Genomic DNA, 15,429 nt, shown 5'->3' with positions numbered 1-15,429 from the left:
ATTTTTCAATGAACATTCGAACAGTCCGGCCCTCGTCTTGTAGCTGATTTTTTTATTTGGCCCTCCGTCCATTTGACTTTGACACCCCTGGTGTAAAGGGTCTGAATACTTATGTAAATGTGATATTTATTTTTTTATTTTTAAATACAGTATATTTGCAAAAAAACAAACATGTTTTTTCTTTGTCATTATAGGGATTCTGTGTAGGTTGAAGAGGAATAAAAACAATTTAATCAATTTTAGAATAAGGCTGTAAAGTAACAAAATGTGAAATAAGTGAAGAGGTCTGAATACTTTCCAAATGCACTGTATTATTTATGTAGATATTTTAAACTCAGTGCTTTGATAACTTTCAAATGTATTAACAGGTTCATGTAAAATAAATAAACAACCCTCTCCATAATACTATAGAAGCGGAATATAACAATGTGCACCTTTCATTGTCATTCCCAACCAATACAGATACTGCACCATTCAGTATTTTGTCTTGTGGTAATGAGGCTTGTCCTATGGTAAAGACAATACAAGTAAACGTTGTCTAGTGGAAATGTTATGCTGAGTGCCAGATCTCTCTCCATTCAGAAACATCAGTATCAAGCCCGTCTGTCAGTCTGGGGACTTCATTACATAAATCTTGCAAGTCTCCATGTCCTGGCTCCATACACATTTCTGTTAACACATACACACATAGTCATTGTTGTATTACCAATGGCAGTAAGGCTGGGTAATATCTGACACACAAGCACACAGTATAGTATGTTAATGTTTGAACAGCTCAGACTAAAAGTATGCAACCAACTGCTGCTAGTTAGTGCAGTAGTAGTGGTCAGACATGAGTTAGCTAGTACCGCCAAAGCTGCATCCAATATTTATTTGTGACCTAGACATGGGATGGACATCGGAGGCTAATGTGACTGTTGTCTGAATTACACTATCTTAGAGTGGCATGGAAATATGCCATTGCTAAAGTATGCAAATAATTAGTAGGAAACAACTTTGTCAAATTATGATGTCAAAAATTTACTTTAGAGAAATGGCAATGTTACCATTATTTTTACAAGTAAAGTTTGTTGAAAATATCAAGCAATACTAATGTTATCTAGCTAAAATGTGGTGGTTCCTTCAATATAAGTTAGCTGGCTAATGTTAGACTGCATCTAAAGTCAATCTGGCGACATCAGAATCATGACAAAAGGTTTTCCTACTAATTATTAGCCTTTTGAAATGGTATCACGTTTCCAAGCCAAATGCGAGTTGTATTGAGGTAGGATAATGTTAGCCAAAACTAGAACTACATACTGTAAATGTGCACACATTTTCATAAAATAACCCACCAACAGTAAGTCTTGAACCATTCAAGGTAGAGACACCAAACCAACTTTTCTTCAGGAAATGTACTTTTCTAGTTTTGTACATTTGATGCATTTATTGATATTCTATGTGATTTCTTAGCTGATAATGTATTTGTGCATTTATTTATCAATCAAACAGGGAGCGGGCACAATAAATCAAATCAAATCAGTAACAGATTATCATACTTTTCAGCCACCCATAATTGATTACAGCAAAATATTTACAGATAATCCATTGATATATTAACAGCTGAATAGAATGACTCATGTGAAGGCCAAATTACAGAGGAGGAACTTCTTGATGTACTTAAAGCCTTTAAGTCTGGGAAAACTTCAGGGTTGGATTGCATACCCGTGGAGATATACCAAACCTTTTGATATACTCAGATGACTGTTATTAGCATGTTTTAACCACTCCTATATAAATGGTAGATTTGTAGACATTCAACAAGAAAGTCTGATTTCATTATTACTGAAACAGGATCCAAGTGGTAAATATAAAGATCCAGTCCATTTAAAACATTGGAGGCCTCTTACACATCAGTGTTGTGATGCAAAACTTCTAGCAAAATGCTCAGCTCAGTGAATTAAAAAGGTATTGTCGAATATTATTCATCCTAATCAGACAGGTTTTTTAAATGGACTATATATTGGAGATAATATAAGACAAGTAATGGAAACAATAGAACACTATGAAATATCTGGGTAACCAGGCCTGGTATTCATAGATGACTTTGAAGTATGATAAAGTATGACTGGAGTTTGTATATAAATGCCTTGAATATTTCAATTTGGGAGAATCTCTTATGAAAAGGGTTAAAGTTATGTTTAGTAACCCTAGATGTAAAATAGTAAATAATGGCTACTTCTCCGAAAATGTTAAACTCTCAAGAGGAGGAAAACAAGGTTGTCCCCTATCGGTACATCAATTTATTATTGCCATCGAAATGTTAGCTGTTAAAATCAGATCCAACAATAATATTAAGGGATTAGAAATTCATGGCTTAAAAACAAAGGTGTCATTGTACGCTGATGATTCATGTTTTATTTTAAATCCACAATTAGAATCCCTCCACAGCCTCATAGAGGACCTAGATACTTTTTCTAACCTCTCTGGATCAAAACCAAATTAAGATAACTGTACTGTATTACGTATTGGATCACAAACAAATGCAACTTTGATATTACCATGTAGTTGACCAATAAACTGGTCTGACAGGAGTGTGGATATATTCGGTATAAATATTATCTCAGTCCAATCAGTTTTAATGGAAAGTCAGAAAAAAATAGATAAGCTATTGCTATCATGGAAAGGAAAATACCTGTATATTTGCAGAAAAATCACCCTGATTAACTGTTTGGTCATCTCACAGTTGAACTATTTTCTTATGGTTTTGCCTACACCTAGCGACAGAGTTTTAAAATATTATATGGGCAAAAAAAATTATTTGCAATGGCAGTCCAGACAAAATTAAAAGGGCATATTTATATAATGAATATGAATTCAGAAGATATGATTAAATATTAAAGCATTCGACCTCTCACTAAAGGCGTCAGTCGTACACAAGTTATACTTAAACCCAAACTGGTTCTCCAGAAAATTAGTATCTCACCCCAATGTTCAAGAATGGCCTTTTTCCCACAATTCAGATTACAACCGCTGACTTTCGGTTATTTGAAAATGAAATCAATTATCAAAATAAAACTTTTTTTTTAACAAGCCAAAGAAAATTGGCTGCAATTTCAGTTTAATCCACCAGAAAATACAGACCAAAATAATACAACAAAAATCGTGGTTAAACTCAAACTAATTGATTAAAAAAATGGTATTTCTCAATATTTAAAAAATGAAAAGGTATCATCTTTGTAAATGATATCATAAATAGGACTGGTGGGGTTACAGTTGAAGTCAGAAGTTTACATACACCTTAGCCAAATACATTTAAACTCAGTTTTTCACAATTCCTGACATTTAATTTAGAAGAAAATCCATTTTAGGTCATTTAGGATCACCACTTCATTTTAAATGTCAGAATAATAGTAGAGAGAATGATTTATTTCAGCTTTTATTTCTTTCATCACATTCCCAGTGGGTCAGAAAATTGCACACACTAGATTAGTATTTGGTAGCACTGCCTTTAAATTGTTTAACTACAGTTCCTGTATGTTGTTGTCACGCGGGACTAGGTGGGTGCAGGAATCAGACGCAGAGAGAGAGAGTAACTGAGTTGAAGTGCTTTACTCTTGCACACAAAAATAATAAGCCCAACAAAATACAGGGTGCAGGACACTATACAAGACAACCCAAAAACCACAGGGTGTCAAGTAAAGAAAAGAAAATACACCACTACCTAACATGCACACACGTAACATTAAGACAATCCCGCACAAAACAAGGGCGGGTCAAACTACTACATATAGGGAAGCTAATTAAACCAGAATACGCACAGGTCAAACTAATAAGACAAAACAAACAGACAAACGAAAAAGGGATCGGTAGCGGCTAGTAGGACGGCAACGACGACCGCCGAGCACTGCCCGAACAGGCAGGGGAGCCAACTTCGGCGGAAGTCGTGACAGTTGTTAAGGTCACACCACGACTCGTTAATCATGAGGCATACACCCGCGCCCTTCTTCTTACCAGAGTTATGTTTGTTTCTGTTGGCGAGATGCATGAAGAAACCAGGTGGCTGTACCGATCTGATAATGTATCCCGAGTGAGCCATGTTTCCGTAAAACAGAGAATGTTGCAGTCTCTGATGTCTCTCTGGAAAGCAACCCACGCTCGGATTTCGTCTACCTTGCTGTCAAGAGACTGGACATTGGCGTACTCAGGAGCGGTGTCGCCTGCTGGGATCCAATACATTGTCCTGGGTGGTGGACCAAACAGAGGATCCACTTTGGGAAAGTCGTATTCCTGGTCATGATGTTGGTAAGTGGACGTTGCTCTTATATCTAATAGTTCCTCCTGGCTGTATGTAATAAGACTTAATATTTCCTGGGGTAACAGTGTAAGAAATTATACATTAAAAAAACTAAATACAGCATAGTTTCCTAAGAACGCTAAGCAAGGCGACCATCTCTGTCGACGCCGGAGGTGTGTTTTTGTTCATTGTCCTGTTGAAAAACAAATGATAGTCCCAATAAGCGCAAACCAGATGGGATGGTGATTCGCTGCAGAATGCTATGGTAGCCATGCTGGTTAAGTGTGCCTTGAATTCTTATTCAATCACAGTCAGTGTCACCAGCAAAGCACCCCCACACCATCACACCTCCTCCGCCATACTTCACGGTGGGAACCACACATGCAGAGATCATCCGTTCACCTACTCTGCATCTCACAAAGACAAGGCGGTTGGAACTGAAAACCTCAAATGTGGACTAATCAGACAAAGGACAGATTTCCACTGGTCTAATGTCCATTGCTTGAGTTTCTTGAACCAAGCAAGTCTCTTCTTTTTATTGGTGTCCTAAAGTAGTGGTTTCTTTGCAGCAATTCGACCATGAAGGCCTGATTCATGCAGTCTCATCTGAACAGTTCATGTTGAGATTTATCTGTAACATGAACTCTGTGAAGCATTTATTTGGGCTTCAATCTGATATGCAGTTAACTCTAATGAACTTATCCTCTGCAGCAGAGGTCACTGGGTCTCCCTTTCCTGTGGCGGTCCTCATGAGAGACAGTTTCATCCTAGCGCTTGATGGTTTGTGCAACTGCAGTTGAAGAAACTTTCAAAGTTCTTGAAATGTTCCTGATTGACTGACCTTCATGTCTTAAAAACTTCTTAAGGCTTGGTGGGAGCCTAGCTCCCCATCTCGACAACATCTGGGGAAATTGCAGAGCACAAAATTCAAAAAACAAAAATCGTAATATTAAACATTCATGTAAATACAAGTGTCATGCATCATTTAAAAGCTTACCTTCTTGTTAATCCAGCTGCTTTGTCAGATTTCAAAAAGGCTTTACGGCGAAAGCATACCCTGCGATTATCTGAGGACAGCGCCCCACATACAAGAGCATTAAAAACATTTTCCAAACCAGCAGAGGTCTCACAAAAGTCAGAAATAGCGATAACATAAATCACTTACCTTTGAAAATCTTCCTCAGTTTAGTTGGCGCGTTTGATTCAGCAATCCACCCGTTCCACTAGTTCAACATGCATACAAAGGAATCACAAAAGATACCAATAAACTTTGTTCAAACATTTCTAATCAATCCTCAGGTACCCTAATATGTAAATAAACGATAAATAAGAGAGATAAAATACCGGAGATAAATAACGATGTGTGTGCCCTCATACACGCACGCCACAAGACTCCAGTCAAAATGAGAGCCACCTTGAAAAACTACTAATTCATATTTCAAAAATCAAGCCTGAAACACTTTCTAAAGACTGTTGACATTTAGTGGAAGCCATACGAACTGCAATATGGGAGGATTTCCTTTGAATTTCCCATAGACAAGCATTTCAATGGGTGACCTCAAAAACAAAATTCTGGATGCATTCTCCTCGGGTTTTCGCCTGCCATATCAGTTCTGTTATAGTCACAGATATTATTTCAACAGTTTTAGAAACTTCACATTGTTTCCTATCCAATACTACCAATTATATACATGACCTAGCTGGGCCTGAATAACAGGCAGTTTACTTTGGGCACGTCAGTCATCCGAACTTCCGAATACTGCCTCTTAGCCTTTTTAAAGTAATGATGGACTGTCATTTCTCTTTGCTTATTTGAGCTATTCTTGCCATAATATGGAATTTGTCTTTAACCAAATAGGGATTTCTTCTGTATACCACCCCTACCTTGTCACAACACAACTGATTGGCTCAAACGCAATAATAAGGAAAGAAATTCCACATATGAACTTTTAACAAGGCACACCTGTTAATTGAAATACATTCCAGGTGACTACCTCTTGAAGCTGGTTGAGAGAAAGCCAAGAGGTTGCAAAGTTGTCATAAAGGCAAAGAGTGGCTACTTTGAAGAATCTCAAATATAAAATATATTTTGATTTGTTTAACACTTTTTTGGTTACAACATGATTCCATATTTGTTATTTAATAGTTTTTATGTCTTCACTACTATTCTACAATGTAGAAAATAGTAAAAAATAAAGAAAAACCCTTGAATGAGTAGGTGCTTCCAAACTTTTGTCTGGTACTGTTTATCAAATCAAATTGTATGTCTCATTCCCCGAATACAACAGGTGTAGAACTTACAGTGAAATGCTTATTTACAAGCCCTAACCAACTATGTAATTAAAAATTAAAAATTAAAATAAAAAAATACTTGAAAAAAAATAAGAATAAGAAATGAACGTAACAAATAATTAAAGGGAAGCAGTAAAATAACAATAGTGAGGCTATATACAGGGGGTACCTGTTCAGAGTCAATGTGCTGGGGCACAGGTTAGTCGAGGTAATTGAGGTAATATGTACATGTAGGTAGAGTTATTAAAATTACTATGCATAGATAATAACAGAGTAAAAAAAGATTGGCCATTAAAAGAACATAAAATTGATCAGAAATACAGGGTAGAGATTGTTAATGTTGTAAATGACTATTGTAGTTGGAAACGGCAGATTTTTAACAGAATATCTATATAGGCGTAAGGAGACCCATTATCAGCAACCATCACTCCTGTGTTCCAATGGCACGTTGTTTTAGCTAATCCAAGGCTAACTGATCGTTTGAAAACCCTTTTGCAATTATGTTAGCACAGCTGAAAACTGTTGTGCTAATTAAAGAAGCAATACACCTGGCCTTCTTTAGACAAGTTGAGTATCTGGAGCATCAGCATTTGTGGGTTCGATTACAGGCTCAAAATGGCCAGAAACAAAGAACTTTCTTCTGAAACTCGTCAGTCTATTCTTGTTCTGAAAAATGAAGTCTATTCCTTCCAAGCAATTGCCAAGAAACTGAAGATCTCATTCAACACTGTGTGACATTGGAACACAGGAGTGATGGTTGCTGATAATGGGTCTCTGTACGCCTATGTAGATATTCCATTGAAAAATCTGCCGTTTTTACAATAGTAATTTACAACATTAACAATGTCTACACTGTATTTCTGATCAATTTGATGTTCTTTTAATTGACAAAAAAATGTGCTTTTCTTTCAAAAAGGACATTTCTAAGTGACCCTAAACTTTTCAAGTTCATGAGGAAATCAGGAAATTGAAATACATTTATTAGGCCCTACTCTATGAATTTCACATGACTGGGAACACAGATAAACATCCCTTGGTCACAGATTCCTTTAAAAAAATGAGTCTCATAATGGGCCTCAGGATCTCGTCACATTATTTCTGTCCATTCAAATTGCCATCGATAAAATGCAATTGTGTTCGTTGTCCCGACTGCCACCATAGGGCACTTTGTTCACAACATTGACATCAGCAAACCGCTCACCCACACGACACCATACACGTGGTCTGCGGTTGTGAGGCCGGTTGGACGTACTGCCAAATTCTCCACATTGGGGGTGGCTTGTGTCTGGTGGACATTTATGCAGTCAGCATGCCAATTGCATGCTCCCTCAAAACTTGAGACATTTGTGGCATTGTGATGTGTGACAAAACAGCACATTTTAGAGTGGCTTTTTGTTGTCCCCAGGACAAGGTGCACCTGCGTAATATCATGCTGTTTAATCAGCTTCTTAATATGCCAGAACTGTCAGGTGGATGGATTCGTGTGGCAAAGGAGAAATGCTCACTAACAGGGATGTAAACATATTTGGGCACAACATTTGAGAGAAATAAGCTTTTTGTGCATATGGAACATTTCTGGGATCGTATATTTCATATCAGGAAAGATGGGACCATACTTTACATGTTGCGTTTATATTTTTGTTCACTGTATATCAATGGATTGTTTGTAAATTGTTTACTGTAAGAAATTATGGGTGGCTTTTTAAGGTATAGTCTCTTACCGTGCTCTCTCCATTTGTTTGATCCCTCCTGCCCCTATTGGTAGATTCGTGTAGCAACAACAAAGCAGGTTTCCGGGTGCACAGCATCACCAAAACTGTGTATCTAATGTGTTGGCTTTATAACTAACTGTCAGACAAGCACAATGGGTATTACAAAACTGGCAGATTTGATTCGTAGCGATGCACCTGGTGCCATTTCTTACAAAGAGATCTGCGACTACACAGGTAAGTTTGCATGCTTAGCTACTTAAGGCTAACGTTAGCTAGCTAGCATGCAGTTTGCTACTAGTATCAACATTGACTCTACCAGACAGGGCAGGCATTATTCACGTTATCAAACTAGCTTGGTCAAGTTTAATCCAGTACTAGATATGGGCACAGTTGGATGTTTCCTACTCATTGAGTTCACTCAAAGATTTTACAAATGCAGTCATTTGTTTTGTCTCAAAATTTTAGGAAAGATCATTGCGTTGGACACCTCCATTGTTCTGAACCAGTTCCGCACTGCAGTACCAAATCTTCGGTTACTGGGGTGAGCTGTCATTTCAAACTTCTAAATTGAGACGCTTACCCAAACGTTGGCTTTGTTGACAGCACCTCAAATGTGGCTTCTTCCTCCTTCATCGGCACTGATCTAAAATCACAGGATAGGGGAAAGCATATGGCGAATGTCTACCAGTTATTTACTGTCATCTGTCCAATTATTTCCAGTCAGTGCAGATGAAGTAAGTAGCTAGAGGAAGAGAGGGAGTCACTTTAGACTATTGGGATGTGTAGACCTGTGTAAACTAACTGAATTCTGGGCCATGTTTCTGTTTCTAACCCATGTTCCCATCCTTTCACTCTAGTCCCTTGACAGGTTTGTTCTTTCGAACGCTAACCTTCCTGGAGCATGACATCAAACCATTGTTTGTGTTCGATGGGAAGCCTCCTGGAGAGAAAAGGGCTGTGGTTAGTGGTGCTCTTAGAATTACAGCTGAGACCATAGCTACCTACGGTGCCTTCAGAAAGTATTCACACCCCTTGACTTTTTCCCCATTTTGTTGTTAGAGCCTGAATTCAAAATTGATTAAATTGAGAGTTGTTTGTCACTGGCCTACACACAATACCCCATGTCAAGGTGGAATTATGTTTTTTTTTTAAACATTTTTTCCAAATTAATAAAAAATGAAAGCTGAAATGTCTTGAGTCAAGTATTAAACCCCTTTGTTATGACAAGCCTAAATAAGTTCAGGAGTAAAAATGTGTTTTACAAGTCACATAATAAGTTACATGGACTCACTGTGTACAATAATAGTCATTAAACAATCTGGTTAAACACTATCTCATCTCTGTACCCCACACGTACAATTATCTGTAAGGTCCCTCAGTCGAGCAGTGAATTTAAAACACAGATTAGACCACAAAGACCAGGGAGGTTTTCCAATGCCTGGCAAAGAAGGGCAGCTATTGGTAGAGGGGGGGGGGGAGACATTGGATATCAATTACAGCATGGCGAAGTTAATAATTACACTTTGGATGGTGTATTAATACACCCAGTCACTGCAAAGATACAGGCATCCTTCCTAGCTCAGTTGCCAGCAACAATGAGATCAATGGTGACTTTTAAACAGTTACAGAGTTTAATGGCTGTGTTAGAAGAAAACTTAGGATGGATCAACAACATTGTAGTTACTCTAAAATACTAGCATAATTGTCAGAGTGGGAAGCTCGAATAAAAATATTCCAAAATATGCATCCTGTTTACGACAAGGCACTAAAGTAATGCTGCAAAAGACTTGGTGAAAGCAATTCACTTTTTGTCCTGAATACGAAGTGTTATGTTTGGGGCAAATCCAATACAGCACATTACTGAGTACCACTCTCCAAATTTTCAAGCATAATGGTGGCTGCATCATGTTATGGGTATGCTTGTAATCGTTAAGGACTGGGGAGTTTTTCAGGATAAAAAACAAACGGAATGGAGCTAAGCACAGGCAAAATCCTAGAGGAAAACCTGGTTCAGTCTGCTTTCCACCAGACACTAGGAGATGAATTCACCTTTCAGCAGGAAAATAACCTACAACACCAGGCCAAATCTACACTGGAACTGCTTACCAAGAAGACAGTTAATGTTACTGAGTGACCGAGTTACAGTTTTGACTTAAATCTACTTAAATCTATGGCATGACCTGAAAATGGTTGTCTAGCAATAATTAACAACCCATTTGATAGAGCTTGAAGAATTTTGAAAATAATAATGGCAAATGTTGTACAATTCAGGTTTGGAAAGTTCTGAGACTTACCCAGAAAGACTCACAGTTGTAATCACTGGTAAAGGTGCTTCTACAGAGTATTGTGTCTAGATGGGTGAGGAAAAAAATCTTATTTAATCAATTTCAGTCTGTGACAACAAAATGTGGAATAAGTCAAGGGCTATGAATACTTTTGGAATGCACTGTACCTCAGGGTACAATTTGCTACAGTCCATGTCAATACGATTTAATTGAATTGTATTCTCTGTTTTCTTTCAGTTGGAGAAGAGGGCACAGGCTGCAGGCTGGAGCTCCCCCAGTCATTCAGGAGCAGGTAAGAGAAACATTGGAATTCAATCACAGCGCATACTAGTTTTCCATCTTCCTGTATTTTACTTTTGACCTCTCTGTGGGCACCTGTAGTGTCCCTTCAGACACAGGACTGTCTCCACCTTCTGAAGCTTATGGGTGTGCCCATCATCGAGGTCAGTGTGCGAGTGCTCTATGTAGCATGCTAACCCTGAACACATACCCTAATTATACCAAGTTGTCTTGAACAAAAACCAACCACCAAAACATATGAACCCTCTCCTTCCACTCTCTCGCTCTCTCCAGGCTCCAGGAGATGGCGAGGCACTATGTGCCTACCTGGTGAAACAGGGCACAGTAGACGCGGTAGCATCAGAAGACATGGACACTTTGCCCTTTGGTGGAAACATCCTAATCCGCCAGCTCAATGCCAAGAAAAACAGGTGAGAGTGCACCTTTGAGTCCATAACCATGTCTATACAGCCTGGTCTCATAGACTAGACGTAATATAGTAAATGTACTTCATGGACACTCAACTTATTATGATATGTTATGTTTTGTATTTATTTTACCTTTTTTTTAACTAAGCAAGTAAGTTAATAACAAATTATTATTTTCAATGATGGTCTTTCTGTTAAAGCTACCTGCTGCCCCAATGGTTACATAAGACAATGATTTGGTATGGGTGAGTGTATAAGATGAATGTCTAGCAACCCAAATAACGCGAATGTCAAGAAACTACAAGGTTGCATGTTCGAATCTCATCACATTTGAGCTAATTATCAACGTTGTAACTACTTACTACTTTTTAGCTACTTTGCAACTACTTAGCATGCTAGCTAACAATTCCCCTAAACCTAACTTTAACCCTTTAACATCACTCATAACCTTAACCCTAAGCTTAACTATAAAAGCTCAAGACACCAGCAGGATAGTGAAACGTTTGCCTGCCGACAGTACTTAGCACCTCTGAACAGGGGGTCTGCAGTCAATGTCTTTTTTATTCACACAGCAAAGAACTTGGAAGTCGTCAGGCACAAAAGCCTTGTTAAAATACTCCAAACCAGAATGTGGCCGTTGCGTTGTTTGGCTTTGCATATCTGTGCGTATTACTTATGGTCTACATTCCAAGCTATCAAATCAAATTGGTCGCATACACATATTTAGAAGTTGTTATACGGGTGTAGCAAATTGGATGGAGACATGGACACTCTGGCAAATGTTGCGCTAATGTTGCTATTTTATAGAAAGCCCTTGTTGATACTAACCAGATGACCACAGCTAGATAACTACCTAGCAAGATGACGAAGAATCAATTTAATTCACTCTCCATAATCCCATACTGTCATTGCCAGCCCATAGCCAAATGTTTAGCTAGCTAGCTAAAGTTAGCATATTTGCTAGCTAGAGCAACATAGTGCAGTGTCCTTAGCTGGCTAACTCAGCAGCTAACACAGGCAGCTGTTTAATGGAAAACTAGCAAATCCATTGTGATTTAATTATAATGCCAATACTAGCTACAGTGGTTAGATAGTTTGGAGGAAGTGTTTAGTGTTGTGTGTATTGCATCTGTGCACTTAGCTGGCTACTATTCAATAGCCAACATTGCATATGAAGTGTTGGCTCCCCCACGTGGGGGTTTGTGCTCTCTGATTGGCTCAAAGTGAAGTAGTTGGCCATTGACACGAGCATTGCGATTCTACAAGTAGAATCGGTAGGTTCGGCGCTACCGGGTCTGCAAGCAGCAGGTACTGCTTTTGTTCTAGCAAGAGAAGGAACACTCCCACTGTGATAAATACCTATTGGCAGACTATCGGTACAGAGATTGTTGGTGTGTTTCATGCATAACACTGACCCTAACCTTAACCCCTAACACCTAGGTTAGCTAACGTTAGCCACCTAGCTAGTGTTAGCCACAATAAATTGGAATTCGTAACATATATCATATGTTTTTGAAAATTCGTAGCATGATGTACTAATTGTGATTCACAACATATTGTACAAATTGCAATTCATAACATATCATATGGTATATCATATCATATGGCCATGGTTACTTCTAAGCACTTTGTGGCAAAGTATTAGTAAAAAAATAAAAATAAAACATGATGACTGATGTTGTAACTGTAATGACTGATGGCCAGTTCTCTGGGTCTCTAAATCGAATTCTTCTTCTCCTCGCAGCGAAGTCATTGAGTACTCTCTGCCCAGGCTGCTAGACATTTTGAAGATAACACATGAAGAGGTAAGATACCTCCTCCACCCAAAGCATTTGTATTGAATGAGGCAAAGACCTTCATCACATGTTCATAGGCATCATGTGTACAAGCATACTACATTCTTGTAAGGCATAAACATCATGTACCTTTCTCTCAAGTGTAATCTCTCAACTGTCCCTCAACCCTCAAAATGCTCCCATACTATCTATTCAGTGATATTTAATCTCTTAGGCTAACACCCCTTGTCTTTCCTCCTAATGTATGTCAGTTTGTGGACCTGTGTATCTTGTTGGGCTGTGACTACTGTGACAAAATCACAGGCCTTGGACCTAAGAGAGCTCTGACTCTGATCCAGCAGCACCGGAACATAGAGAACGTGGTGCTGAACATCAACAGAAAGGTACATGTTCCCTCCCTGACAACTGTTCATATTACTGCAATGCAATTGTCTTGGAGATTTTGGTGCCAATGTGTTTGCTGAAGTCTTATCTTTAAGTCTGGATAAATATACTAGTAAACCAAGAAAATATTAAATGATCTATGTCATTTGTTACCACTCCACATATGAATAACATATATGAACTAATGATTATTTCATTTTTCATCTCAGACCTCACCTTCTATGCTATGTTCCTGTCCATGTAATTAGACTAACACCCAACCCCTTTTCTCCCTCCTCCTTCAGACCCACCCTGTCCCACTGTTCTGGCAGTATCAGGATGCCCGCAAGCTGTTTTTGGATGCCCCCCTGACCGAGCTCCCGAACCTGGTCTGGACTGAGCCAGATGAGGAGGCCCTGGTCCACTTTCTGTGCCACGAGAAACACGTCAAGTACTGTTCTGGTCCTGTATGACCGACCACCTTTGGAATTAGACCAGGGGCCATATGTATCAAGCATCTCAGAGTAGGATCAGGTTCCCCTTGTCCATGTAATCTTATTAATTGTGTTCGAAAAAGTCAAACTGAGGCGCTTGATATATGCGACCCCTGGTGTGCACAAATCGAGTCCTCTATATCTGCAGTGCATGGTTGTTTTATGTCCTTGCCCAGTAATCTAAAACGGAATTATTCCATATATGTGTGTGTGTTATGTAGGGAGCAAAGAGTACGAGGTCGAATGCAGAAGTTCAGTGAGAAGCGTGAACGCCTGAGGAAGGAGAGGGAGGAGGACAAGGCAGCAGGACAGAGCCGACAAACTCGCAAGGAGGACTTCTTCCGTGTTACACGGAAAAGGCAACAGGTAATATAACCCCACTATGACACTTTTATGACACCTCACCATTTTATGGTGGGAGTACCTGCTAAACTCTATATCTCAAGGCCCAGAGCCTGGTATAGAGATGGCTATATATCAGACTTTATTAGCCTGTTCATTGATGCCAAATGTTTCATATCTACGGTATTTATGGCTTTGGAGATCCCCATACTGTATCAACCCTTTACATTGGTCCACTATATCCAATACAGCTAAGGTTAACTTGTCACATTGTTGTAACAATGTCACATTGTTGCCTTGCCTTGTTTGGCAATATAACATTTCATGATTACAGGTTGGCTAAAGCAGAAACAGACTGGAATCTAGACTAAAGGGATGTGTCACCTAAATTAGCCTGTGTATTTCTGGTATGTATTCAGTTATTGTGTTGTGTCTGAAATACCAGCCTTATCTCCACTTGTAGCCGTCTGAAACTGGGGATTCCATTGGCACCAAAGAAAAGAGAGCGAGGCCAAAGTGACAGTGCCCTCCGACGGAGTCTGGTGGTACTGCAAATGCATCCTTACCAACCAACTGTCTGACAGTTAAAAGCTTGTTCATGAGGGTCTACCTGAGAAAGGAGCTGTGCAGATCAACTGATCTACTTCCTAACGATTGAGCATAAACCAATTCTTATTATGTAAAGATTTGTGACAGCGAGTACCTCGGGGTCGTGTTCATTAGGCACCGCCTAATGAAGGGGGCAGACTACCTGGGCATATCCAATAAGTAATGCTCATATTCGATTTCCGTTTTAAAAACGTGCCCTAATGAACATGACCAGGGCAACTCCTAGGGAGCAAGTAAACAGGGTGAGCAGAGGCGGAGACTCATTGGCGAGAACAGTGCAACCACTGTCTGTGGGGCCTTGGCTTGCTTGTTCCCTCTTCCAAAACAGGAGCCGATTGATTTCTATGGAGGAAGGTCAGATGGGCTCATGGCTTATTTGGTGGACACCTGCTACCCTCAACAGTGCCAAATTTGAGGCAAAGGACTTTCTTATCTTGATAAACATGATCATGTCAAAGTAGAGACCAAAATATGATAATCTCTTGTATCTGTGTTTTTACACAAGATGACAGTATGATGGTATTTACTATTAAACTTTTATTCATCAATGTAA

At 39.0% G+C, this 15,429-nt stretch overlaps 1 protein-coding gene and 1 long non-coding RNA gene across 6 annotated transcripts; one reads left to right on the top strand and one right to left on the bottom strand.

Moving 5' to 3' along the window:
• Positions 1 to 3,575: 3,575 nt before the first annotated feature.
• LOC115114019 (uncharacterized) lies at positions 3,576 to 9,143 on the bottom strand. 3 transcript variants are annotated; one of them, XR_010461755.1, is made up of 4 exons: positions 8,861 to 9,143; positions 5,442 to 5,499; positions 5,274 to 5,343; positions 3,576 to 5,178 (listed from the first exon to the last, which is right to left on the bottom strand). It is a non-coding gene; the product is annotated as an uncharacterized LOC115114019 (long non-coding RNA). The 3 variants fall into 3 exon arrangements; XR_010461754.1 differs by lacking the exon at positions 8,861 to 9,143 and adding an exon at positions 8,290 to 8,365; XR_003861182.2 differs by lacking the exon at positions 8,861 to 9,143 and having other exon boundaries at positions 5,442 to 6,893.
• On the top strand, positions 8,432 to 15,424 carry LOC115114106 (probable flap endonuclease 1 homolog). Of its 3 annotated transcripts, none has more exons than XM_029642094.2 (12): positions 8,432 to 8,514; positions 8,746 to 8,821; positions 9,138 to 9,240; positions 10,803 to 10,857; positions 10,947 to 11,008; positions 11,139 to 11,275; positions 11,473 to 11,511; positions 13,017 to 13,077; positions 13,320 to 13,451; positions 13,737 to 13,882; positions 14,147 to 14,291; positions 14,731 to 15,424. In XM_029642094.2, exons 1-12 carry the CDS (start codon positions 8,433 to 8,435, stop codon positions 14,785 to 14,787), a joined length of 1,095 nt encoding a protein of 364 aa, XP_029497954.1. In that variant the 5' UTR covers position 8,432; the 3' UTR covers positions 14,788 to 15,424. The 3 variants fall into 3 exon arrangements, with proteins under 3 accessions (XP_029497954.1, XP_029497953.1, XP_029497955.1); XM_029642093.2 differs by having other exon boundaries at positions 11,473 to 11,517; XM_029642095.2 differs by lacking the exon at positions 11,473 to 11,511.
• Positions 15,425 to 15,429: the final 5 nt, after the last annotated feature.

This window comes from Oncorhynchus nerka, linkage group LG9b (assembly GCF_034236695.1).
Source record: "Oncorhynchus nerka isolate Pitt River linkage group LG9b, Oner_Uvic_2.0, whole genome shotgun sequence".
Classification (NCBI taxonomy): domain Eukaryota; kingdom Metazoa; phylum Chordata; class Actinopteri; order Salmoniformes; family Salmonidae; genus Oncorhynchus; species Oncorhynchus nerka.
Note: the sequence above shows the minus strand (reverse complement) of the source record. Positions and strands in the feature narration are given on the sequence as shown.

What these genes read in the sequence shown, in the direction of transcription:
- LOC115114106 (XM_029642093.2), top strand. Translation starts at nt 8,433, where the DNA reads ATGGGTATTACAAAACTGGCAGATTTGATTCGTAGCGATGCACCTGGT. An exon ending in CCCCAGTCATTCAGGAGCAG is followed by an intron (nt 10,858 to 10,946) that starts GTAAGAGAAACA and finishes GGGCACCTGTAG; the next exon opens with TGTCCCTTCAGACACAGGAC. An exon ending in TGCTGAACATCAACAGAAAG is followed by an intron (nt 13,452 to 13,736) that starts GTACATGTTCCC and finishes CTCCTCCTTCAG; the next exon opens with ACCCACCCTGTCCCACTGTT.